The sequence below is a fragment of the Primulina eburnea genome, chromosome 8, assembly GCF_022965805.1.
Source record: "Primulina eburnea isolate SZY01 chromosome 8, ASM2296580v1, whole genome shotgun sequence".
NCBI lineage: Eukaryota > Viridiplantae > Streptophyta > Magnoliopsida > Lamiales > Gesneriaceae > Primulina > Primulina eburnea.
This window is the reverse complement of record NC_133108.1, coordinates 24479640-24507274: the sequence shown is the minus strand read 5'-3', so window position 1 is coordinate 24507274 and position 27635 is coordinate 24479640. Positions and strand designations below refer to the sequence as shown.

At 38.6% G+C, this 27635-nt stretch overlaps 1 protein-coding gene across 1 annotated transcript; it reads right to left on the bottom strand.

Annotated features, from left to right (window-relative positions):
* Positions 1 to 16689: 16689 nt before the first annotated feature.
* LOC140837844 (uncharacterized) lies at positions 16690 to 17387 on the bottom strand. Its single transcript, XM_073203943.1, has 2 exons — positions 17016 to 17387; positions 16690 to 16923 (listed from the first exon to the last, which is right to left on the bottom strand). Exons 1-2 carry the CDS (start codon positions 17332 to 17334, stop codon positions 16907 to 16909), a joined length of 336 nt encoding a protein of 111 aa, XP_073060044.1. The 5' UTR covers positions 17335 to 17387; the 3' UTR covers positions 16690 to 16906.
* Between the last annotated feature and the right edge of the window lie 10248 nt (positions 17388 to 27635).

The window sequence follows — 27635 nt, the reverse complement described above, 5'->3', positions numbered from 1 at the left end:
TTCTCCAACTTTCATTCTGATGTTGTCGAACTTCTGCACGGCAACAAAAAGTTTGTTTTCTTTGGTTTGTTCGTTGCCTTCGCAAAGCTGAATTAACTTTTCTCAAATCTCTTTGGTTGTCTTGCACATCTTGATTTTACTGAACGTTACTTTGTCCAGTGTTTTATACAATATGTCCTTTGCTACATTGTCTAGGTTTGCTTTCCTTTTGTCCTCAGTAGTCCACTCATCTCTTGGCTTTTCTATACGATGAGGTGCCCCATCAGTAATGGCAACAGCTGTATTGGATTTCAAAATCTTCATCAGTCCGTCAGTTATAACGTACCACATATCATCATCTTGTGCAGCTAGGTGAGCCTGCATCCTGATCTTCCAATCGTCAAAGTCTTCTCTTGAGGACATAGGAATCTTGTTGAATGAAGACATAGTGAACAATTTGAGTATAGATAATCTTTGATAGGATATGACTCACTCTGATACTACTTGATAGGATCGGTTAATCGAATAACGAGTGTTTAGAAGGGGGGGGGGGGTTGAATAAACACTCCTCGAATTTTAAATATTCTTCGACAATATAAGTTTAGTTTTGTTACAAACTGAAACTAGATATCCCGTCGGTCAATAACAATCAGTTAAACTGAATAAAACAGTTGCGGAATATAAACTGACTGAAAGATAGAGTATCTAACTGAAAATGACAACTGAAGTAATAACAACACAATATGTTTCTGGATGTTCGGAGACTTGAATAACTCCTACGTCACCCCTTCTATCACAAAGATAGGATATCCACTAAAAGACTTTGATCAAATACACGACACTGTACTGAACACTTCAGTTTGGACTTATCACTTTGCCAAAACTTAAACTCTTAGTATAAAACACTTTTATAGATCGTAATTGATCTTAGCACAACTTAGAAAATCTATCAACGATTACAAAGTGCTATTTAAGCTCGAGAATGTAGTCTTGAATACTACTGATATGACTAATAAGCTTGAGCTTTGATTTCTGATTGTGAGTAGATATTTTTGCAGCGTAACAGCAAGTAGAATGAGATAACTGAAAGTCGGGTGTTACTTCAGTTGTTGTCTTCGACTATTTATAGGCTCTCCTCTCAACGGTAACATTAAAGAATGTTTGAATATTCTAACCGTTGATTGCCACGTTGATATATTCTGACAATCGTACACTGTTCATTCTGTAATGCGGCGTTCCACTACTAGTTGCAGGTAAATGTACTATTTTGTCGGTTGTCGCTTTCAACTGATGACGTGTACAGTTGAGAGAACAACTGGTAAAGAATCAGTTGCCGAGAATGATCTTCAGTTGTATCAAACAGTTGACTAGGTTCAACAGATGACGTGTTCAATTGACGTTGCTTAGTTCAGTTGGTAAGTCTTTTTGTTAAAGCACCGGAATAAGTTTTCAACAGACACTATAAGGGCTCATTTGTGTTGTAATGGTATAGATTTAACATATCATACATGGATTAGGCATGGCAAAAGATCTAAGTTCGGGAACTCAATGAATGATAGTGATCGAGTAGGGCAAGATGAACGCAAATATTTTACCGAGGAACCTATAAGTATGGTACATGGTGCATATGATAGTTATGCTAAGAATCCAAACCAATTCCATAAGCTACTTGAAGATGCCGAGAAACATTTATATCCTGGATGTGTTAAATTTACAAAGTTATCTGCACTTGTGAAATTATATAACTCGAAGGCAAAATATAGTTGGAATGATAAAAGTTTCACTGATTTACTTGGTTTGTTTGGGCAAATGCTTCCAGATGACAATGAATTGCCTTTATCTTTGTATGATGCAAAGAAAAGCATATGTGCTTTAGGGATGGATTATGTGAAAATTCATGCTTGTCCGAATGATTGTATCTTATACCGGAAGGAGTATGAGGATTTTACCAGTTCCCCTGTTTGTGGGATGTCAAGGTGGAAGTTGGGTAAAAAATCTACGATAAATGGAGGAGTTCCTGCAAAGGTCCTTCGGTACTTCCCACCTATTCCCAGATTTCAAAGATGGTTTCAGCAGGAGGTGATATCTAAGGAGTTAACTTGGCATGCTGATAAAAGAATTCGTGATGGACACTTGCGTCATCCGGCTGATGCACCCTCTTGGAAAGTTGTGGATCACAACTGGCCAAATGTTTCTTCCGAGCCAAGAAATCTAAGATTGGCCATATCAGCATACGGCATGAATCCACATAGTTCGATGAGTTCTGCATATAATTGTTGGCCAATTGTGATGATCACTTACAACCTTCCTCCAACTTTGTGTATGAAGAGAAAATTAATGATGCTCACTTTGTTGATTTCTGGTCCCAAACAACCGGGAAATGATATTGATGTCTACTTAGCACCTCTAATTGACGACTTAAAATTTTTATGGGATAAGGGTGTTGATACATATGATGCATATCGAAAAGAAATGTTCTCGCTTAGAGCTGTGTTACTATGGACGATCAATGATTTTCCTGCATATGGGAACATGTCAGGTTGTGTTGTTAAAGGATATCATGCATGTCCAATATGTGGTGAAGAAACATATTCGACAGATTGTTAAACTAGTTTGACAGATTTTGAAGAATTTTTAGTCAGTAGAAGATTCTTTTATTCTTTCATTCTTTGTACGAATCTGTACATTGAAAGAGTTGTTAATAAAAGATTGTTTTATCTACAAAATATTCAGCTTGATCAGTTCACATTTTCTAAGTTTTGTCAAAAACCAAAAAAGGAGAAATTGTTGGAAACATAATTTCGGAAGTTTGACAAACCGAGCATATAAAAATTGAACAAACTGATCAAGAAGACTGAAAAGAACTGATCTAAAAATACGCAAACTGTTGGTTGCCTAACTGAAGATTAGTGCGAAGATAAGGCAACTGAGCCTAGCTAATTGAACTATGTAGTCGACTGGATGATCAGTTGGTACTGCTCAGTTTTACTACAATCATTTGTGAGCTATCAGCTAATTCTATCGACTGTGTCAAACTGATAAAATAGTTTGACACGTCATCGGTTAAGGATGTAACTATCAACCAACAACTATACAAAAGCAGACTGCAACATGTAGTGGGAACGCTGCATTCCAGCAATGCTACAGTGTACGATTGTCAGAAGGATATTGACGTGGCAAAAAACGGATATAAAGATTCAAACGTATTCATTGTTACCGTTGGAAGCAAAGCCTATAAATAGCCTAGAAGAGCAGCTGAGAAAAGATAACAAACCAAACTACCAAGTTATTATTCTGCTGAAATCTCCTCACAAGCTTTCTGTTCATATTCAAAAGATTTCAAAAGCTCAGATTTAGCATATACATTCATAGCATTGAAGGCTATACATTGATCTTACAAGCACGGACATATATCGTTGATATATTCGATCTTATAGAGATCAGTTGTGCTAAATATTTTCAGATCAGTTGAGAACTGATAGACTTTATTGAAACTAAAAGATTCAATTTGGCATTGTTACGTCCAAAACTGAAGGGGGTCTTTACAAGTTTTGTATTGATGAAAGTCTTTTAGTGAATATCCTATCTTCTATATAGAAGGGGTGATGTAAGAGTGATTGAAATATCCGAACATCCATAAATCTTGTGTCACCTAATTTCAGTTTTATTCTATTTGTCAGTCAATTTATTTATGAACTTTCATTAGTTAACTGATTGACATTGACATAACAAGACTCTGGAGTTCAGTTTATCACTAAACTGACTCATTATTTGAAAAGGCTGTAAAATTGTCAAGTGTTTATTCAACCCCCCTTCTAAACACTCTTTCACCTACCAACCGATCCTATCATTGGTACAGTCTTTCTTGGAACTCAGTGGTGGAATCCGCAGTACTGTCTCGCTTGGACCTCTTCCAAGAGACAACATCACCATTGAGTATGAATACGAACCCAGAGGTTGACTTTGAATCATCGATAACGCTATGGAAGCTAGAGTCTGTATAGCCTTGCAATTTTTGTTCTTTACCCCCATAGACCAAAAACAACTTATTGGTCATTCTTAAATACTTGAAGATGTCTTTCACAGCTTTCCATTGTGGACGACCAGGGTTCGATTGATATGATATCATCTCATACATGATACTACCAATTACAGATGCATAAGTAATGCTTGTCATCGACGCTACCTCTGCATCAGTCTTGGGAGACATAGACTTGGATAGGGACACGCCATGACACATTGGTAGATTTCCTCTCTTGGACTCATCCATCGAGAACCGCTTAACGATGATATCAATGTATGTGGACTGGGTGAGACTATGCAATCTTCTTGATTTATCTCTATAGATCTGTATTCCCAATACAAAGATGATTTACCCAAGTCCTGCATCGAGAATTTACTCGCTAACCATATTTTAGTTGATTGAAACATCCCTACATCATTCCCAATGAGTAGACTGTCCTCAACATAAAGCACCAGGAATGTCACAGAACTCCCACTGACCTTCTTATACACACAGGGTTCCTCAAGATACTTAGTAAAACTAAACTCTTTGATTGTACTATCGAATATGAGGTTTCAACTCCATATATAGATCATAAATAGATCTCTGAAGTTTGCATACCATATGCCTACTTCCGATAGATGTAAAAAATTCAGGTTGAGACATGTAAATCTCTTCCTTAATATCCCCATTAAGAAAGGTTGTCTTTACATCCATCTGTCATATCTCATAGTCATACCATGCAGCTATGGCTAGAAATATCCTTATAAACTTGACCATTGCAACTGGAGAAAAGGTTTCCTCAAAGTCAACTCCTTGTCTTTGAGTATAGCCTTTTGCTACAAATCGCGCTTCGAAGGTCAATACATTTCCATCCGCCCTAAGTTTCCTCTTGTAAATCTATTTACACCCTATGGGAGCAGTTCCAATCAGGTGGATCCACAAAATTCCACACTTGGTTCGAATGCATGGAAGTCATATCAGATTACATTGCTTCAAGCCACTTGGATAAATCGGCATCAGATAACGCTTCTTTGAAGGTTAAGTGGATCAAATTCATGGTTAATCTCATCATGGCCCTCTTCAAGAATCAGAACATACATCATAGGTGGTCTTGAGACTCTCTCGGATCTTCTAGGAGCTTGTATCTCTTCTCTTGGCTCTTCGGGTGTGAGGTTTTACAATTGTTGGTGTCTCTCTAACTTCTTCGAGTTCTATCATCTCTCCTTTTCTATCCAAATGAAATTGATTTTCCAAAAATGTTACATTCCTAGAAACAAATACCTTTGTTTCTTGGGGATGATAGAAATAATATCCAATTGAATTCCTTGGATATCCCACAAAGTAACATAAAATGGATCGACTATCCTTTATGTTTGACTATCCAATTTATCTTTCACTGCCTGCTTCACATAAGCAGGGCATCCCCATATTCTAAGATAAAAATATTTGGATGGCTTACCCATCCATATCTCATATTGTGTCTTATAAACTGCTTTTGAATGGACATTGTTCAACAACAGTGCGGCTGTCTCAACTGAATATCCCCCAAAAAAAAGGCGGCAACTCCGTGAACCCCATCATAGACCGAACCATGTCCATCAAAGTTCGGTTACGACGCTCCAAAACACCATTCAACTGCGGTGTAGCAGGCGGAGTCCACTGCGAGAGAATCCCATTCTCCCTAAGGTACTCTTGGAACTCAGCACTCAAATATTCACCACCTCGATCCGATCGAAGTAACTTGATGCTTCGTCCCAACTGTTTTTCTACTTCACTTCTGAATTCTTTGAACCTTTCAAAGGCTTCCAATTTTATTTCATCAAATACACATACCCATACCTCGAAAAATCGTCGGTAAAGGTGATGAAATAGGCATGTCCATGCTTAGTGGTGATGCTAAGTAAACCGCACACATCGGTATGGATCAAATCCAATAATCCTTTGGCACCCTCCACATGGGCCTTAAAGGGAATTTTGGTCATCTTTCCTTTTCGACAAGATTCACAAGTCGTGGAAAATTAATATCAGAATGATCAAACATGCCTGCTCCCACTAGCTTGTTTATCATTTTTAGGGAAATATGTCCTAATCGAGCATGCCATAATTTTGCTGAATTTAGAGTATCTTGTTTTCACTTATTTGTTGTTGTTATAGCTTGGACATTGTTTAGTGGAATATCTTTCAATTTTAAGTTGTAGAGATAATTTTCAAGTTCACCCGTAGCAATCAAACATTAAATCTTGTAAATGTTGCAAAAACATTTGCTAAATAAACAAGAATATCCATCTTTGTCAAGTATAGAAACATAAACAATGATTTTCACTAAATCAGGTACAAAAAAAAACATCTCTAAAAATTAACTTAAAATCATTGTTCAAAAGTAAGTAAACATCTCTAATAGTCTTGGCTGCAACTCTTGCCACATTTCTCAACCAAAAGAGGTCTCCCATTCCCTTAGTCTCCTACTTCTTTCCATCAACTGCAAATCATTACTATCTAATACCCAAGAAGTAGAGTTAATTTCAAATTTTTACTTCAATATAGAACATACCATTTCCAGAAACTTTCTGGGCAAGATATTCTCTGCAGTTACGCCTCCAATGTCCAGGCTTATTGCAGTTATGAACGATATCATCAGTCTTGTCAGCTTTAACTGGTGTGGCTGCCACAACGGGATTTGGAGCTTGCCTCTTCAAGGTCACATTCTTCTTGGGATGTTGGAAAGAACCCTTATTTCCCTTCCCATGTGGACCAGTCTTCGTACCAGATGAAGAACCCATATAAAGAACCGACTTCTCTTTCTTGATGGTGGACTCAAAGCTAACAAACATATTCACCAACTCCTCAAGGATAGGCTCCAGCTTGTTCATTTTGAAATTCACCACAAAAGGATCAAATGAGCTAGGCAATGACAAGAGAAACACGTCAGTGGTTAGATCCGATGACAATGTAAGATCCATGCCAACGAGCTTGTCCACAAGCCCAATCATCTTTAGGCCATGTTCATGGACCCAAGCCCCATCTAGCATGCATAAAGTGATTAGCTCCTTGACGGTAGCATGCCTAAGAGGCCGTGTTTGCTCACCAAAGAGCTCCTTGAGATGCCAATGAATGTCAGCAGCACTTTTAGCTTCCTCAAAATGCCTCTGCAGCTCATCATTCATAGAAGCCTACATATAACACTTGGTTTTCAAGTCATGGTCACACCAATCCTTGTAAGTTCGTAATTCCTTAGGAGTTCAGCTAGTCGGAGCTTCACAAGGGGGCGACTCAGTCAGTGTATATGCTATCCTTTCCGAATTCAATACGATTTTTAGGTTTCTTAGCCAATTGAGGTAATTAAGTCCGATTAAAATGTGTTTGTCGAGTATTGCAGATAACGTGGTGCGAATCGAAGACATTGTCAAATTCGTACTGAAAAGTAAAAATAGATAAATGTTAATGACAATTTTAAAATATTTAGTAAGATATACAGTATGGACTTTTACTTCATAAATTTTCACTCCCACTATTTTGACATTTTTCACTACCCTCTAGTGAAAACGTGAAACTCCTTTCCTCAGTAGGTACGCAAGGTCCAATTAGCAAATTATGATCCGAATAATATCAGCCAACCATAATTCCTAAAAGGTAGTTTCCAATTGCATCTCCATGCAACCCTTTACGTAAACTTTTGTCTCACGTTTGATTAGGACCCAATATTATGACTTCGTTCATCTTTATGTGTCAAGCCTTACCCATCGATGTTGAACCTTAATTGAAAGTCGCCATGAGTTCCTTCAATAATATGATCCGAAATCATCGGAGTTCCACATAGTTGACATCACCATGTCAATGGATGCCACAGATTTCCGGTGTCCAGGGCTCACTTGATAATATGAGCCGAGCACTGATCACAGGTAGCATTTATCATGCATCCATTGTCGATGGAAGACATGAAAATTATAAACACCTTTAGAATTCCCTTTTTTTGGGCTTGATATCAATTTTGAATCTTATTGAAAATGAGGGTTTTTAATTTTCGAAAGGTCTCATTATTAATTTTATTTCAAAGCTCGCCATGTTTTTTATGTTTGCCGGATTCATGCAACTTTGTTATTGTAACGTACCATGTTTTTGAAATAATTTAAATTTGAGGAAAAATAATCTGCTCGTCTAAAAATATTTGAAATAAAAAAAATTACAAAAAAAATTGCAAATAGGTAATCGTTTAAACATCGTAAACGTTTAAACACCGTAAATTATTTCCAGAAAATCGACCGAAAATTCCCAGTATTCGAAAATACAGCAGACTCGGTTTTTGGGATCCAAAATTTTGATCCAAAATCGTTTCAAACATTTTTGCTCAAACTTTTGCATAACATACACATGTTTTCCATACAATATACATCAAAATAATTTCTATGACAAGATCGATACAAAAACAAAATAATATACATGCTTTTGAGTTTTTGAAACTCACTATACGGCGAATAACGAGACGACGCAGTGTGGGAAGCGATCCGGGCGACTTGAAGCACGATTTTTCTACTAAAATCAACGTTTGATTGCTGAAATTTTGAAGGAGAAAGGTGGAGATGAGGCTGCTATAGAAAGAGCCTAAGAACTCTTCAAATTCTCGCCAAAAAAAAAAAATAAATGAAAGGGTGCAAGAGATGTGTGTTTCATAGGCCGAGTGTGTGTGTATATATAGTGCATATGTGTGTGTGTGTGTTAATGGTTGGTGGGTTAGTGGGTTAGTGGGGGTATTAAGGGTCTAATTACTAATTAATTTTTAAATTAAGAATACTAACCCACTATTAATTTTTACTAAAAATCCAATAATTTAGAATAAAATACTCAAGTGATAACTTTGAAACTTTAAAATCTTAAAAATCACCTAATAATTAAATTAGGCTTTAAAATACTTCAAATTTCATAAATCATTTAAAATGACACTTTCTTGACTTGAAAAAAAATACCACATTTTACAAATCGCCTAAATCGTCGCCGGTCTCTTTTCCTCGATCCCGTATAGAATATTCGCTTGAAACATGAAACTCGAGAAAATATTTTAACGCGCATCACATAAACTTGTAATAATTCAAAATAATATAAATTTAGTAAATAAGGCGTCGCTAAAAATCATTTTAAAATTAATTAAATTAGTAACAATTTAAATAAATGCATGGGTTTTACGTGTACTGAGTTTTGGCTCTACAATTCCTCCACGATTTAAATAAATTTCGACCTCAAAATTAAATCTTACCAAACAACTCCCGGTAGCGGCTTCTCATGTCTGCTTCGGCCTCCCAAGTGGCCTCCTCCACTGATTGATTCAGCCACCGGACTTTGACCAACTTGGTCACCTTGTTCCGAAGCCTCCACCCTTGTCTGTCTAGAATTTGGACAGGTCTTTCCTCATACGGCAGATCTGGAGCCAACTGCAACCGCTCAAAACTCAAGACATGCAAATGGAGCGGTTTAAGCATTTCTGCTGGCCTCTGATGCTCTACTTTTACTTGCTGACAAGTGAGACATACAGATAAAAATCGGTGGATGCCTCGCTTCATACCTGGCCACCAATATAGCATCTGCAAATCCTTTTATATCTTGGTACCACCTGGATGAACGGAATATGGAGATGCATGTGCGTCTATCAGAATATCCTCTCTGATCGAATCAATACTAGGCACCCAAATCCTTCCTCTGTACTTCACAATACCATCGGACACTGTGTAGAGTACACTGCCCTTGGCTTCATCCTTCAGTCTCCATTTCTGTAACTGCTCATCCGAAGGCTGACCTCTACGGATTCGGTCTAGCAAAGAGGACTGGACTGTCAGATTAGGCAGCTGAGGATATTTGCTCTTAGGATAAACTTCCAGTCCAAAATTCTTAATCTCTGGCTGAAGAGATCTCTGCATTGACAGCTGTGCTACCATTCTAACTTTTCTGCTCAAGGCATCTGCCACAACATTAGCTTTCCCCGGATGGTAGCTAATTTTGCAATCGTAATCTTTCACTAATTCCAACCACCGTCTTTGTTTCATATTCAGTTCTTTCTGCGTGAAGAAATACTTGAGACTCTTGTGATCAGTGAATATCTGGCATTTCTCTCCGTACAAATAATGTCTCCAAATTTTCAACGCAAAGACAACGACATCTAACTCAAGATCATGAATCAGGTAGTTCTTCTCATACACTTTCAACTGTCTGGAGGCATAAGTTATAACCCGACCGTTCTGCATCAATACTGCGCCTAAACAGAGCTTAGAAGCATCGGTGTATAGCACAAATTTGCCTTGCACTGCTGGCATGGCTATCACTGGCGTTGTGATAAGAGCTTGCTTCAAAGTATCAAAGCTCTTCTGACACTCAACACTCCATACGAATTTAGCATTTTTCTCAGTCACTGAAGTGAGTGGCACTGCAATTGAGGAGATCCCCTGAATAAATTTCCTATAATATCCTGTAGGCCTAGGAAACTGTGAGTCTCTGACGCATTTTTCGGCTCAACCCATTCCTTAACTGCTGTCACCTTAGCTGGATCCACCTCAATACCACTGCAAGATATTATATGACCCAAAAATGCTACTTTCTCCAACCAGAATTTACACTTACTAAATTTTGCAAACAACTTGCGACTCTGCAAGACCTGCAAAACTGTACCCAAATGCTGACCGTGCTCCTCATGGCTCTTCGAGTATATAAGAATGTCAGCAATGAACACTATGAAGAACTGATCTACGTAGGGCTGAAATACTCGATTCATCAAGTCCATAAAAATTGCCGGAGCATTCGTCAGTTCAAATGGCATCACTAAGAACTCGTAATGCCCATATCTAGTTTTGAAGGTTGTCTTATGAACATCTGCATCTTTTACCTTCAGTTGATGATACCCAGATCGCAAATCTTTCTTAGAGAACACTGTGACTCCCTGCAATAGATCGAACAAGTCCTCGATCCTTGGAAGTGGGTATTTGTTTTTTATCGTTACCTTGTTCAGTTCTCGGTAATCGATACATAACCTCATGCTCCCATCCTTCTTCTTTACGAAGAGCACTGGTGAGCCCCAAGGTGAGAAACTAGGGCGGATAAATTCTTTATCTAGGAGCTCATGAATATGCTGTTTGAGCTCTAACATCTTAGCTGGAGCTAAACGGTATGGTGCCTTAGTGATTGGCACGGTGCTTGGCATAAGGTCAATGGTCTGGTGGAAGTCCTGTTATGTCATCAGGAAACACGTCAGGAAAATCTCTGACTATTGGTACATTAGATATCGACGGAGTTGGCGTGTCAGGCGATGAAACAATGCTGGCCAGAAAAGCCTGTCAACCCTTATGAATAAGTCTTCGTGCCTGCATGCAAGAGATCATGCGAGGGAAACTCTTCTATCTATCCGGATCAAAGAGAAACTGCTCCATACCCAACGGTCTTACCTGCACTGACCTTTTCTGAAAGGCAATAAGAACTTTGTTCTTCGTTAGCAAGTCCATTCCCAAGATAATGTCAAACTCTGGCATCAGCAACAGAATCAGATCGGCACACACTAAGTGGCCTTGCAGTTCGAGATCAATGTCTCTGACCACGTTAGTAGCTAATAACTCTTCCCTTGATGGGACTGTCACTAAATAGTTCACGTCGAGTCTAATGAACTTGATGTCCAAATGATTAGCGAACGTCTCCGAGATAAAAGAGTAAGTGGCCCCGGAATCTATCAAGGCCTTCGTGGCGACTCTCTTTATGAAAATATTTCCTGAGAGACGTTAGCACAATACACCATACACAAAACTTATCCAAAAATACTAATCTTACCCTCAGGAATAATAGAAAATATCTACACAAGTCACCAAAAATACTAACTAGCACACTAATATTGAAAGCGGACCGGTTACGGAGGCCGGAAACGCAACGGAAGCGAAAAATATAATTTTTAGAGCAAAAATTTCGGCCCCCTTAAAAGTTTTGTGTAATATTTGCAAAATCAACAAAACATTCATAGGATGTTTTAAAGAGGTTTACCTATCAACCCCTTAGAGTTGATGAATGGCACCAACCAAAGTGTAAACACTTTGGCTCTTGTATGGATGAAAGAAATCTACAAGCTCCTTCTTTTCCCCTTCAAGAATAAGGCCCACCACTTGGCTATGTAAATCCCCTTAAGTTTTGCACTAGAAAAACTTAAGGATTTATCAAAGAGAAGAATTTTTCTCCAAGAAAATGAAGAACAAAGGAAAGAAAAATTTTTGAGAGAATTAGTCTCAAATTTTCGGCCAAGGTGTGATAGTGAGGAGTGTGGGAGACTAGCCTAGGTATTGACAAAATTTGTCTCTCAAAAGTTGCAAAAAGTTGCATGCCTAGTCTCCAACCCTTCACCTCCCCAAAGCATGCAAACCCTAGAATTACATGCATATAATATGGTTTTTAATCACATTAAAAACCATGGACTAAATTTTTAATTATCTCAAACACATTTGAGATAAATTAAATATTACTTGAATTTACTCAAGTCCTACTAGTTTAAATAATTATTTTAATTGAGCTCTACAAGACTCAATATTATTTAATTAATTCAACACTTGAATTAATTTAATTATTTTAGACTCTACTAGGTCCACTAGTGTTTAATTAATTCAACATTTGAATTAATTTAATTTAGTCCCCAATAAAGTTTATGAAAATCACAATTTTCAACTACATTATTTACTTGGCCAAATTTTAATCTTAGGAACACTTCCATAAATTAAAATTTATATTTCTCTCTTAGAAGTCATACTTCTATTTTTCTTTACGCTTATAAACACATTTATAAGCCGTTCAACACATTGAACTATTTTACTTCTCTTCGGGATTTACAAAGCAAGTACTTGTGTGGCCCTCAATGGTTCATTGATACAACTAGCCGTGGGTTCACATCTCAATGTGATTCGGACTAAACATGTCCTTATTCGAGCATACCCCAATTGCTCCATTCTTACTTATCAACTCCTTGATAGTAAGAACGTCAGAACTCAAGTCTGATAGTACCCAACCAATCACGTTAAACGCCTAGCAGCATCGCTTACGTGATTCCCTAGGTATCACATGATAGTGCCTGCAAGAACCATTCAATTATGGTTAGCGTACAGTACGGTCCCTTCAGCTCATATATCCCGACCGATTCGACAACTATTGGTTTATCGAGAGTTGTCAATGAATCGATACTATGTGTCATGTCGTGGTTGCATCGATGGTGTAATCTATGAAACCCCTTTCATAATTACCACCATACTCTGATCAGAGATTTCAACCCACACATACATGATAAACACATAGGATATCCATACCCGTAGGTAAGCGGTGAATCCCCGACTACAATGCATCGACTCCTATATGTTTCGCCGTAACACCCAACCTTGCCACCTAATGACCCCATAAGAGTCGGTAAACAAGTCAAAGTGAAACGCTAGCACATAGAGTCTCAATGTTGTCCCGGGTCATAAGGACTAATTCTGTACAACCATAAACCAGGACTTTTCCACTCGATAAGTGAGAACCACTTGGAAAGTCCTTTTATGGAGGGTTGTTCAGTGCACTCTACAAGGAGCACCTATCTGCATGCTCGGACATCACAATGTCCCCTACCAATGAAACATGGTACTCACATCGCAGATACTAGTCTCTAACTCGAGCGGCCTTTATCCTTCTTAGTGGCGGCTGAATCGACTAGGAACAGTTTAGAATATACAGTATTCCAAATATGAGTTTCATGATACTCATCATATGAGCATCTCATATTCTTTCTACTATTTGTATATTCAAGGACTTTATCTATGCAACTAGCATGGGTATAAAGATAAAGATGCGCCAAATTAATAAATTCAAATATTATTAAAATAAAGATCGTTTATACAAAGAGTTTCATCGTGAACAGTCGGCCAACACTTGGCTCGACGTGCACCTACTCTAACAATCTCCCACTTGCACTAGAGCCAACTACCTATATACTTTAGACCCATTGATTCGCGATGCTTCTCGAACGATGGTCCTGGTAAAGGCTTAGTTAGTGGATCAGCAACATTATCTGCGGAGCCGACTTTGTCGATCGACACTTCTCCTCGTTCCACGATCTCTCTGAGGATGTGGTACTTTCTCAATACATGTTTGGACTTCTGATGAGACCTCGGCTCCTTCGCCTGAGCTATGGCTCCCGTGTTGTCGCACATCACCGGGATAGGAGCAACTCCATTTGGAATGACGCCCAACTCTTGGACGAAATTCCTAATCCAAACAGCCTCCTTTGCTGCAGCCGATGCAGCAATGTATTCTGCCTCAGTGGTGGAATCCGCAGTACTGTCTTGCTTGGAACTCTTCCAAGAGACAGCACCACCATTGAGCATGAATATGAATCCGGAGGTTGACTTCGAGTCATCAACATCGCTTTGGAAGCTAGAGTCGGTATAGCCTTCCAATTTTAGTTCTCCACCCCCATAGACCAAGAACAACTTATTGGTCCTTCTCAAATACTTGAGGATGTCTTTCACAGCTTTCCAGTGTGGAAGACCAGGGTTGGATTGATATCTACTCACTACACTTAGTGCAAATGCCACGTCAGGACGTGTAGATATCATCCCATACATGATACTACCAATAGCCGAAGCATACGGAATTCGTGTCATCGCCGCTATCTCTGCATCAGTCTTGGGAGACATAGACTTGGATAGGGACACGCCATGACACATTGGTAGATGTCCTCTCTTGGACTCATCCATCGAGAACCGCTTCACGATGGTATCAATGTATGTGGACTGGGTGAGACCAAGCAATCTTTTTGATCTATCTCTATAGATCTGTATTCCCAATACAAAAGATGCTTCACCCAAGTCCTGCATTGAGAACTTACTTGCTAACCATATCTTTGTTGATTGCAACATTCATACATCATTCCCAATGAGTAGAATGTCATCAACATAAAGAACAAGGAATGTCACAGCACTCCCACTGACCTTCTTATACACACAGGGTTCCTCAGGATTCTTAGTAAAACCAAACTCTTTGATTGTACTATCGAATCTGAGGTTCCAGCTCCTCGATGCCTGCTTAAGACCATAAATAGATCTTTGAAGTTTGCATACCATATGCTCACTTCCGATGGATGTAAACCCTTCAGGTTGAGACATGTAAATCTCTTCCTTAATATCCCCATTAAGGAAGGCTGTCTTAACATCCATCTGCCATATCTCATAGTCATACCATGCAGCTATGGCTAGCAATATCCTAATGGACTTGAACATCGCAACTGGAGAAAAGGTTTCCTCATAGTCAACACCTTGCCTTTGAGTATACCCTTTTGCTACCAATCGCGCCTTGAAGGTCAATACCTTCCCATCCGCCCCAAGTTTCCTCTTGTAAATCCATTTACATCCTATGGGAACAATTCCCTCAGGTGGATCCACGAGATTCCACACTTGGTTCGAATGCATGGAATTCATCTCAGATTCCATTGCTTCAAGCCACTTGGATGAATCGGCATCCGATAATGCTTCCTTGAAGGTCCTTGGATCACATCCAAGGTTAGGCTCATCATGGCCCTCTTCAAGAAGCAGACCATACCTCACAGGCGGTCTCGAGACTCTCTCGGTTCTTCTAGGAGCTTGTATCTCCTCACTTGGCTTCTCGGGTGTGGGTTCTACAACTGTGGGTGTCTCTCGAACCTCTTCGAGTTCTATCATCTCGCCTTTTCTATCCAATAGAAATTCCTTTTCCAAAAAGGTTGCGTACCTAGAAACAAACACCTTTGTTTCTTGGGGATGATAGAAGTAATATCCAATTGAATTCCTTGGATATCCCACAAAGTAGCATAAAATGGATCGACTATCCAATTTATCTCCCACTGTCTGCTTTACATAAGCAGGACACCCCCATATTCTTAGATAAGAATACTTGGGAGGCTTACCCATCCATATCTCATATGGAGTCTTGTCAACTGCCTTTGTATGGACATTGTTCAACAACATTGCCGCTGTTTCAAGCGCATATCCCAAAAAGGATGGCGGCAACTCTGTGAACCCCATCATAGACCGAACCATGTCCATCAAGGTCCGGTTACGACGCTCCGAAACACCATTCAACTGCGGTGTAGCGGGCGGAGTCCACTGCGAGAGAATCCCATTCTCTCTAAGATACTCTTGGAACTCGGCACTCAAGTACTCACCACCTCGATCCGATCGAAGTGTCTTGATGCTTCGTCCCAATTGTTTCTCTACTTCACTTCTGAATTCTTTGAACCTTTCAAAGGCTTCAGACTTGTATTTCATCAAATACACATACCCATACCTCGAATGGTCATCGGTAAAGGTGATGAAGTAGGCATGTCCATGCTTAGTGGTGATGCTAAGCGGACCGCACACATCGGTATGGATCAAATCCAATAACCCTTTGGCTCGCTCCGCATGGCCCTTAAAGGGAATTTTGGTCATCTTCCCTTTCAGACAGGATTCACAAGTCGTGAGAGTGTTAATATCAGACATATCAAACATGCCAACTCCCACTAGCTTGTTCATCCTTCTTGAGGAAATATGACCTAATCGAGCATGCCATAATTGTGCCGAATTAAGAGTATCTTGTTTGCGCTTATTTGTTGTTGTTATCGTTTGGACATGATTGAGTGGAATATCTTTTAATTTTAAGGTGTAGAGATTGTTTTCAAGTTCACCGGTACCAACTAAACATTCATTCTTGTAAATATTGCAAACACCTTTGCTAAATAAACAAGAAAATCCATCAATATCTAGCATAGAAATGGAAATAATGTTTTTAACCAAGTCTGGTACATACAAAACATCTCTTAAAACCAAATTAAAATCATTGTTCAAACATAAATAAACATCTCCTACGGCTTTGGCAGCAACCCTTGCTCCATTGCCCATCCTCAGGAAGGTCTCACCCTCTCGGAGCCTCCTACTTCTTCCCATCACCTGCAAATCATTACAGAGATGTGAGCCACAGCCGGTATCCAATACCCAAGAATTAGAGTTAATAGAGATATTCACTTCAATGTAGAACATACCTTTAGCAGAACCCTTCTGCGCAAGATATTCCCTGCAGTTACGCCTCCAATGTCCAGGCTTCTTGCAGTGGTGACAGATGTCAACAGTCTTTTCAGCCTTCACTGGCGCGGCTGCCACAACGGGACTCGAAGTCTGCCTCTTCAAGGGCTCGCTCTTCTTGGTACGCTGGAAAGAACGCTTCTTTCCCTTCCCAGGTGGACCGGTCTTCGTGCCAGATGAAGAGCCCACATAAAGAACCGGCTTCTCCTTCTTGATCGTGGACTCAAAGGTCACAAGCATGTTCACCAACTCTTCAAGGCTGGGCTCGAGCTTGTTCATATTGAAGTTCACAACGAAAGGATCGAAAGAGCTAGGCAGCGACAGCAGCAACACATCAGTGGTCAACTCCGAAGGCAACACCAAATCCATGCCTACGAGCTTGTCCACGAGCCCAATCAACTTTAGGCCATGCTCATGGACCGAAGTCCCATCTCGCATGCGTAAAGTGATGAGCTCCTTTACTGTGGCATGCCTCAAAAGCCGAGTCTGCTCTCCGAAGAGCTCCTTGAGGTGCATATGAATGTCAGCAGCATTCTTAGCATCCTCGAATCGCCTTTGCAGCTCATCGTTCATCGAAGCCTGCATATAACACTTCGCCTTCAAGTCATGGTCACACCATTCCTTGTAGGTCTGCAATTCCTCAGGAGTGCAGCCTATAGGAGCCTCAGCAGGGGGCGCCTCAGTAAGTGTATATGCGATCTTCTCCGAGTTTAGGACAATCTTTAAATTTCTTAGCCAAGTGATATAGTTTGGTCCGGTTAGTATGTGTTTTTCGAGAATGACCGAAAACGGGTTGCGAATTGATGACATGTCAAAGATTGTACTGAAAAGTAAAACAGATAAATGTTAATGACTATTTTAAATTTTAATAAGATATAAAGTTTGGACTTTTACTTTATAAATAATCGCTCCCACTGTTTTGACATTTTCACTACCCTCTAGTGAAAACGGGAAACACTTTCCTCAGAAGGTACGTAAGGTCCAATTAGCGAATTGTGATCCCGAATAATATCGGCCATCACAATTCCTAAAAGGTAGTTTCCAATTGCATCGCCATGCAACCCTCTACGTATTCTTTTGTCTCACGTTTGATTAGGACCCAATAATATTACGTCGTTCATCTTTACGTGTCAAGCCTAACCCATCGATATTGAACCTTAATGGACGGTCGCCATGAGTTCCCTCAATAATATGAGCCGAAATCATGGGAGTTCCACGTAGTTCACATCACCATGTCAATGGATGTCACAGCTTTCCGGCACCCAGGGCCCCCTCAATAATATGAGCCGAGCCCCGAGTACGGGTAGCGTTCATCATGCATCCATTGTCGATGGAAGACAAGGAAATTATAAACAAATTTATAATTCCCCTTTTTCGGACTTGATATTAATTTTGAATCTTATTCAAAATGAGGGTTTTTAATTTTGAAAGGTCTCATCATTAATTTTATTTTAAAAGCTCGCCATGTTTGATCGTATGTTTGCCGGATTCATGCAACTTTGTTATTATAATAATAATAATGCACATACTCATTATTTATAACATATCATGCATATATTATAAATAGAAAACAGTACAAGGATGATCAATTGTCCCAAAACTAATGGCCCGTGTGAGCCAAACACGGGCCTAGGTCCAATCCTAGGGTAAATGCACGAGATGCAATGCAACTAAATTATTACATTAGCATCCAATATTACATGTCTTCGATCTTCATAATCACCAAGGCCACCATCTTCCAATCTTGATCTTCCACTATTCTAATATTTACATTTAAATATCCATGGCACATAGGGATACATCTCATGGGGGTGGGAACGGGCCATAAACCAAGCCCACTTTATAAATTGATAATTATTACAATCATACAACACAAATATCCTAGCATACACCTAGCAAATTGGGCTTGGGCTTTTGATCATCCTTCATGCATAATATCACATATCATACACCATCAATTAATTATCACTATAATTAATTGATCCAATATTATATATCTTGATCCAATCACTAACCGCCACAATTATAAATTAAATTAACAAAGTATACAAACTCCTTTGTCTACTTTCAAATTAATTTATTTATAATCGAATTTCTTGTAAATCACAATTTACTATAAATAATTAAAGTCCTACTTCAATTATTTATTTTATGAGAAAATATGTGCAACAATTGTAAATTTAAACTTAAGGGCCCAAAACTCATTTTTCACAAAAATACTTAGGCCCATTTAAATTTCACAAAATATGTTGACCATCTAATGGCCCAACAACTCAAGGCCCATGACACTAAGATTATCCAAAACACTTTTGGAAACCCTAGCCGTCATCGCCGTCGCCGGAGCTCCGTCGCCGGATTCCGGCCACAACAAAAAATTTTTTTTTTTTATTAAAAACTGGAAGTTTCGGGCAGCCCCTTGGGCTGCCCCTCGGCTGCCCGAAATTTTCGGGCAGCCCTCGGGCAGCCCCGAAAACTTTATTTTTTTTTAATTTTTTTTTTTTTTTTTTTTTTTGTAAACATTTCGGCCTTGATGTTTATTGTTGCACAAAAATCTCAAACGGTTAGAAATCGATCTCAACATAATATTACGCAAATATTACACAAAAACCGTAACCTTAGCTCGGATACCACTTGAAAGCGGACCGGTTACGGAGGCCGGAAACGCAACGGAAGCGAAAAATATAATTTTTAGAGCAAAAATTTCGGCCCCCTTAAAAGTTTTGTGTAATATTTGCAAAATCAACAAAACATTCATAGGATGTTTTAAAGAGGTTTACCTATCAACCCCTTAGAGTTGATGAATGGCACCAACCAAAGTGTAAACACTTTGGCTCTTGTATGGATGAAAGAAATCTACAAGCTCCTTCTTTTCCCCTTCAAGAATAAGGCCCACCACTTGGCTATGTAAATCCCCTTAATTTTTGCACTAGAAAAACTTAAGGATTTATCAAAGAGAAGAATTTTTCTCCAAGAAAATGAAGAACAAAGGAAAGAAAAATTTTTGAGAGAATTAGTCTCAAATTTTCGGCCAAGGTGTGATAGTGAGGAGTGTGGGAGACTAGCCTAGGTATTGACAAAAGTTGTCTCTCAAAAGTTGCAAAAAGTTGCATGCCTAGTCTCCAACCCTTCACCTCCCCAAAGCATGCAAACCCTAGAATTACATGCATATAATATGGTTTTTAATCACATTAAAAACCATGGACTAAATTTTTAATTATCTCAAACACATTTGAGATAAATTAAATATTACTTGAATTTACTCAAGTCCTACTAGTTTAAATAATTATTTTAATTGAGCTCTACAAGACTCAATATTATTTAATTAATTCAACACTTGAATTAATTTAATTATTTTAGACTCTACTAGGTCCACTAGTGTTTAATTAATTCAACATTTGAATTAATTTAATTTAGTCCCCAATAAAGTTTATGAAAATCACAATTTTCAACTACATTATTTACTTGGCCAAATTTTAATCTTAGGAACACTTCCATAAATTAAAATTTATATTTCTCTCTTAGAAGTCATACTTCTATTTTTCTTTACGCTTATAAACACATTTATAAGCCGTTCAACACATTGAACTATTTTACTTCTCTTCGGGATTTACAAAGCAAGTACTTGTGTGGCCCTCAATGGTTCATTGATACAACTAGCCGTGGGTTCACATCTCAATGTGATTCGGACTAAACATGTCCTTATTCGAGCATACCCCAATTGCTCCATTCTTACTTATCAACTCCTTGATAGTAAGAACGTCAGAACTCAAGTCTGATAGTACCCAACCAATCACGTTAAACGCCTAGCAGCATCGCTTACGTGATTCCCTAGGTATCACATGATAGTGCCTGCAAGAACCATTCAATTATGGTTAGCGTACAGTACGGTCCCTTCAGCTCATATATCCCGACCGATTCGACAACTATTGGTTTATCGAGAGTTGTCAATGAATCGATACTATGTGTCATGTCGTGGTTGCATCGATGGTGTAATCTATGAAACCCCTTTCATAATTACCACCATAATCTGATCAGAGATTTCAACCCACACATACATGATAAACACATAGGATATCCATACCCGTAGGTAAGCGGTGAATCCCCGACTACAATGCATCGACTCCTATATGTTTCGCCGTAACACCCAACCTTGCCACCTAATGACCCCATAAGAGTCGGTAAACAAGTCAAAGTGAAACGCTAGCACATAGAGTCTCAATGTTGTCCCGGGTCATAAGGACTAATTCTGTACAACCATAAACCAGGACTTTTCCACTCGATAAGTGAGAACCACTTGGAAAGTCCTTTTATGGAGGGTTGTTCAGTGCACTCTACAAGGAGCACCTATCTGCATGCTCGGACATCACAATGTCCCCTACCAATGAAACATAGTACTCACATCGCAGATACTAGTCTCTAACTCGAGCGGCCTTTATCCTTCTTAGTGGCGGCTGAATCGACTAGGAACAGTTTAGAATATACAGTATTCCAAATATGAGTTTCATGATACTCATCATATGAGCATCTCATATTCTTTCTACTATTTGTATATTCAAGGACTTTATCTATGCAACTAGCATGGGTATAAAGATAAAGATGCGCCAAATTAATAAATTCAAATATTATTAAAATAAAGATCGTTTATACAAAGAGTTTCATCGTGAACAGTCGGCCAACACTTGGCTCGACGTGCACCTACTCTAACAAATATTCCCAACTCAGATTCGAAACATGCATATCAAAAATAATACGGTGATGAATTATATAGGTTACCCGTCAGAAGAGTCGTATCTGGGTTCGCCTCCTCAGCCTGTATGGCAAACACTCTCCCTTGGGTAGGCTGCCTACAATGCGGGATGTCCTTCAGCATATGATCATTGGCTCCGCACTTGAAGCATTTTCCAGAACCCCATAAACACTGGCCCTTGTGTTGACAGTTGCACTTTGGACACACTGGGTACTCCGGCCTCCGAGGAGCCTTCTGTTGTGGAATAGGACCCTTGCATTTCGGCGGTCCCTGAAATGGAATCTTCACTTGTTTTCCTTCGAAAGGCCTCTTAAACTAGGGTCGCTGCTGCTGCTGCTGAGGTGCTTGATAGGGCATCTTACCCTGCCTATCATTCTCAATGTCCTTTTGGTTCTAAATCCGCCGCCAGGGCTCTCGACACGGAAATTTCATAGGTGGTAAGACCAGAAACTCTCACATCACGGTGTAAGTTCGGCCGTAACCCATCAACAAAGTGCCTCAGCTGCTCCCGGGCGTCATTAGCAATTAGGGGCACAAAGTGACACCCCCTCTCAAACTTCCTGACAAACTCTTCGACGCTGCTGTCTCCCTGTCGCAAAGTCATAGACTCCCTAGTCAGGCGGGAGCGTACTTCTTCAGTGAAGTACATGGAGTAGAAGACCTCATTGAAACAATCTTAACTTAGTTTTTGCAAATTCACCGACACAGATGCGCTCTCCCGCCACAGTCTAGCATCTCCTGTCAGAAGGTAAGTGGCACATCTAAATCTGTATGCATCCTGCAGCTCCAAGAGCGAAAATCACCTCGATGGACTTAATCCATCCCTCAGCTACCATCGTGTCAGTAGTCCTCGAGAACTATTTTGGGTCCATCCTCCTGAACCGCTCATAAACAACCTCTGGTCTGGGCCTCGCACTAGTATCTACGGCCGCGTTGTTCCCCGAAAACTGTGCGAATAATTGAGTCATCCCTGCAAACATCTGAGCTTGCATATCTAGCGGTGAACGAGGAGGAGTGGCCCTCTCCCCATCCCGAGCTTCCCCATTCTCATCCTTTGCTCCACGGGCAACCATACGTCTACGAGGCATACTGTTCCATTATTTACCCAACACATAAACCCAACGTGAATGAACAAAATATCTATATCATAAGATGCACGTAATTCGAGTCTAAAATATGTACATGCTGAAATCATGACTTGAAGCTTACTACATGAAAGAATTTAAAACGTTAAAACTTACAGACTTGAGGTGTGACTTCGTGAGCTTCTCGCAACTGGCTGTAGGCATAACCCTTTACAAGAACACCGCTCTGATACCAACTGTAAAGTACCGTGTTTTTGAAATAATTGAAATTTGTGGAAAAATAAAAAATTTCTCAAAAAAGTAATAAACCTTCAAATCGTGATGAAAATAATCTGCTCGTATAAAATATTTGAAATGAAAACAATTACAAACAAAGTTTGCGAAAAGGTAATGGTTTAAACATCGTAAACAGTCTCGGAAAATTCAGAGTATTTTTGAAACATGCATAATGACTTAAAAACATAGGCGGTGCTCGGGTTTAGATGCAGATCGAGCCGGCTAATTGGTCCCCACCCCTCGTCTCCTTATACTCGCCCTCACCTGCATCGATCAAGTCTAGTGAGTCTAAAGACTCAACATGTATAAACTGAGAATAACAAATAATATGTATTAAAACCACATGCATTTTAAAGTAGATCGTACATATTTGAACTTGAACATACGTACATAAACATAGACATGACATCATTTCCTAAACATTTTCATAAACATACTTGTATCATACATACTTGAACATGCATAACATCATTTTACGTAGAGATATGTTTCAAAGCAAGTGACCCATACATAAATTCACTTGATCAGACTAAACCGCAGTAGTGGGCTGGCAGGGATGTCCACTGCCACATACATAAGATCACCGGTCATACTTTACCGGGTGGATTGGTCCCTGGTCATACTTTACCGTTTTCCAATCCTTATGAAGCCCGGTCATACTTTACCGAGGTGGAGAGGTCATCGGCCACGTTAACCGACTTCCAAACCCGTTCATATTTGGTCACAAGTCATTTAGCATACTTCAAAAATAAAACATTTTGTTTTGCACGTCGAACATACTTAAAAACGTCGAGGGCTTTTTTGGAATGCTCTGGACATGCTTCCCTAACCAAACCAGCAAAAATTCAGAAGATCCCAACGAAGGCTGCAACCAAAACTTGAGAAAATGAGAAGAAAATGCACAAATTTTCGCAGCTTGAGCGATGTCACGGTAAAAATCATATATCCCTCATTGCTTATCAAAAAAATACAAATATACTTTCGAATCAATAACACGATGTAATACAAATAATATGTTGAAATCATTTCCAGAAAACCAACATACAAGTCGCAGAATTTGAAATAAAAGAGGGTGACAGATTTTATGACACAGAAATTTTACAGCTTGTGCAGTCCCACGAAATTGATGATAACTCACTTTTTTTTGTCAAAAAATTACGAATTTACTGTCAAATTGAAGGTTTTTACAAGTTTACAAGTTGAAGGTTTTTCCAGCAAATCGACCAAAAATTCCCAGTATTCGAAAATACAGTAGACTCGGTGTTTGAGATCCAAAATCGTTTCAAAATTGTTTGCTCAAACTTTTGCATAACATACACATGTTTTTCATACAATATACATCAAATTTTTCTACTAAAATCAACATGTGGTTGCTGAAATTTTTAAGGAGAAAAGTGGAGATGGGGCTGCTGAAGAAAGAGCCTATGCCAAATTCTCTCCCAAGAAAAAAAAGGAAAGGGTGCAAGAGATGTGTGTGTCATAGGCCAAATGTGTGTGTATATATAGTGCATGTGTGTGTGAGTGTAACCTGTCAGTGTGTGTGTGTTAATGGTTGGTCGGTTAGTGGGTTAGTGGGGTATTAAGGGTTTAATTACTAATTAACTTGTTAATAAGAATACTAACCCACAATTAATTTTTTTCTAAAAATCCAATAATTTAGAATAAAATATTCAGGTGATAACTTTAAAATCTTAAAAATCACCTAATAACTAAATTAGACTTTTAAATACTTAAAACTTCATAAATCATTTAAAATGACACTTTCTTGACTTGAAAAAAAATACCACATTTTACAAATCGCCTAAATCGTCGCCGGTCTCCTTTCCTCGATTCCGCATCGAATATTCGTCTGAAACATGAAACTTGAGTAAATATATTTTAACGCGCATCACATAAACTTGTAATTATTCAAAATAATGCAATTTCATAAATCACGCGTCGTTAAAAATCATTTTAAAATTAATTAAATAAGTAACAATTTAAATAAATGCAGGGGTTTTGCGTGTACTGATTTTGGTCTCTATAGTTATTATCATAATAAACTCACATACTCATTATTTATAATATATCATGCATATATTTTAAACAGTAAACTTAACAAGGATGATCAATCGCCCCAAAATAATGGCCCGTGTGAGCCAATCATGGGCCTAGGACTAATCCTAAGGAATGCATGAGATGCAAACGCATAATTACACAAGCTTCCGATATTTACATGTCTTCGATCTTCATAATCATCAAAGCCCGTCATCTTCCAATCTTGATCTTCCACTATTCTAATATTTACAAATAAATATCTATGACAAATAGAGATATATGTAATGGGGTGGGAACGAGCAATAAACCAAGCCCACTTATAAATTGATAATTATTACAATCATCAACACAAAATATCTTTAAGAGCCAAGATCTTGATTCTGTTAATATGAGATTTTGATTTTATTAATATAAGATTATGGAATTTGAACTAATGTGATTATAGTCGGGCCATTACGAGACCAAATCGGACCAAGCATATGAATTACATAACTTGGGGACGGAGAGTCTGGCGGTAGTTTTTGACCGCCCGAGTTCATTAAATATATTTCGCGGGCAGAAGAGGTGGCGCCCAGGCGGTAGTTTTTGACCGCCCGAGCGCCAAGGTGCAACTCGGAAATTCTTGGACAGAGACTGCCGCGCCCGAGCGGTAGTTTAGCACCGCCCGAGCGCCGGCTGAATTTTAAGAAATAGTGACACGTTTCTGGTGCATGCAAGTTGGATATATATTTATGTATATCACGTTTCATTCCTGAGAAAACAAGAAGGAATCGAGGGAAAGGTTTCAGAAACTTTCGAAGAAATCCCTACGCCTTTATATTTCAATCCGTCCGTCCAAATTTAAAACCGAGTACGGCACCGTGTTCCTAGCAACGACAGCTACTACAGGACGTAAGTTTTGTTACGTTTTGTTAAGATTTGAAATTATGCTATGTCCAGAATCAGATACGATTCATATATGGTGTTCTTGACATAATAGATATCATAGAATCGAAGTCAGATTAAGAAACAGATTGAGTATGGAATTGTTATAAATTTCAGAGTTGAATTGACTGAGAAGTGATATCAGATTTGTACAGTGGTTGATTGTAAATGTTTGGAATTGATATAGACTGATATAGTATTATCAGTATCGCAAGATTGTACTGTTATACTGTCAAAATTTGATAAAACAGAGATGTTTTGAATTGATTAGAATATTGATATTGTCATTGCCAGATTGAACAGTGACAGATTTTGAATCGAGACTTCGATTGTATCAGATCGACAGCAAGAAAGGTATAAATAAATGTTGATTCGGGATTGCACAACTCGAGTTAGGTTTGACTTGAGTTTTCCTAAATCACATAATTTACTTTATTGCATTGATATTTGCAGATTATCAGATTGATACGTTAATGTATTGACTTAGAACAAAGTCAGAGTCCGAGTCTAGGGCAGATCAGCCTAACTAGGGCAGAACCGCCGAGTCTTTCTCAGAACCGATAAGACTCTAGACTTACGGTGTATCGAAGAGCCTTAGATGTAGATCGACGTCTATCTCAGACACTCGATACAGCATACCAAAGTCTAAATTAGATTGGGATCCCTAGAGTTGAGATAAGATAAGATTAGATCACGAGTCATTGATTCATGTAGTCAGACTAGATACATGTTTTGATATTTGTTTATGCTTTTATATATGTTTTATATGATTGCATTTAATACATTGTTTATACTGGGATATTTATCTCACCGGAGTTATCCGGCTGTTGTCTTGTTTGTATGTGTGCATGACAACAGGTGGGACAGGTACAGGGTCACAGAGGTGAAGACAGATCGAGATTAGAGTGTTGATACCGGACTTGGATTAGAGATAGGGTTTAAACACTTGATAGTTAGTTGTTAAACTTGAGATGTGTATGATTGTATATTTTATCAGATTTATACTTTTATACTGATATGTATAGGAGTTTGATTCCATTACCTTCCGCATTTAAAAAAAAAAAATTTAGACCCTGATTACTATAATTGACTAATTAGTCCCAATGATGTTTAAAAAGATGATTAGCGTCCGGGTCCCCACAATATCCTAACATACACCTAGCTAATTGGGCATATGCTTTTGATCATCCTTCATGCATAATATCATATATCATACACCATCAATTAATTATCACAATAATCAATTGATCCAATATTATATATCTTTATCCAATCACTAACCACCACGATTATATATTAAATCAACAAAGTAAACGAACTTAATTTATTTATAACCAAATTTATTGTAAATCACAATTTACTATAAATAATTAAAGTCCAACTTCAATTATTTATTTTATGAAAAAATATATAAAAATTTTGTAGATTTAAACTTAAGGGCCCAAAAAGAAATTTTTCTTCAAAAATATTTTGGCCCATTAAAATTTCAAAAAATATGTTAACCATCTAAT

Excerpts from the sequence above, each read along its gene's own strand:
- LOC140837844 (XM_073203943.1), bottom strand. The coding sequence starts at position 17,334 with ATGAACAAGCTCGAGCCCAGCCTTGAAGAGTTGGTGAACATGCTTGTG.